This window comes from Mizuhopecten yessoensis, unplaced genomic scaffold (assembly GCF_002113885.1).
Source record: "Mizuhopecten yessoensis strain PY_sf001 unplaced genomic scaffold, ASM211388v2 scaffold10323, whole genome shotgun sequence".
Lineage (NCBI taxonomy): Eukaryota > Metazoa > Mollusca > Bivalvia > Pectinida > Pectinidae > Mizuhopecten > Mizuhopecten yessoensis.
The window spans coordinates 341-1,419 of record NW_018408489.1 but is presented as its reverse complement, the minus strand read 5'-3'; the positions used below and the strand labels follow the sequence as shown (position 1 = coordinate 1,419).

General features: G+C 43.4%; 1 protein-coding gene across 1 annotated transcript; it reads left to right on the top strand.

The window, feature by feature from the left end:
* Window positions 1-723, top strand: LOC110460123 (uncharacterized protein DDB_G0279899-like; the record flags this gene model as incomplete). The annotated part of the gene is made up of 1 exon (XM_021512858.1): window positions 1-723. A coding segment is annotated over exon 1 (723 nt), but the record flags the coding sequence as incomplete, so codon positions are not given.
* Window positions 724-1,079: the final 356 nt, after the last annotated feature.

The window sequence follows — 1,079 nt, the reverse complement described above, 5'->3', positions numbered from 1 at the left end:
ATGGCAACACCCGTAGGTCAAATCCCTCTCCGTACCTGTACTGAACACAAGGGGAGACCACTGGAACTATACTGTGAAACATGTGATACACTTGTTTGTCTAAAATGTCTTTTATCTACTCACAAAGGCCATGATGTTTGTGAACTCAGCGATATTACTCCTACAAAGAAACAAGACATTCAAAACTTTATTGACAGAACTGAACAAAATGACCTGGTACAACTTAGGGAATACATCACATCTACTGATACACTTCTTAAAGACAACAAGAGCAATTTTGAGGATCTTTCAAATAAGTTGAAAAAGCAAACAGACAAATTAAAACAAGACCTCGACTTGCTGACAGCACAGACACTCTCTCTTTACCACAANGGTTCTCACATAGAAATCTACGACACAGGATGTGAAATTCATTCCCCAATAAGTCTCCCTGTAAAACCTGTCCTGGGTACTGCCAGTTTCACTCCAAACAAAACCCCTCAACATCACCTAGAACTGGCCTTAGGGAACATTGACGCCTTAGGTCAAGGTCAGGCTTCAACTGACCAGGACGGGTCAGTCGGGGCATCTGGTGGTCAGAAACCATCCTCTACATCACAACAGACAGAACCAAAAGGAAAGAAGGCAGTGACTATGTACAAACTACTGTCACAGACCAAAGTGTTGGAGGACTGGAAGTCTCCTGTTGTTATTAATTCTATATGCCCCACCACTGATGGTCAGGTGTGGACCTGTGATTACAATAAAACATTAACTCTCCTGGACAGGAAGGGGAAAGTAATACAGAAGGTCAAACACAAAGCTGACATCAACGACATAAGTCTGTCACCAACAACACACACACTGTGGGTCTGTGATACACAAAACAACATCATGGAGCTGGTATCAGGACGACTGTCACATAGATTCAGCACCAAGGAGAGACCCATGTGTATCTGTGTTACTGCCTGTAACCATGTCATTGTGGGGATGACCAACAACATCTCCAAATTAACCACACAAGGTCAAATGGTGCTCACTACAAGTGTTACAGTGACTGGGAAGCCATTGGTGTGTACACCAGGGACGATCTCAGAGTG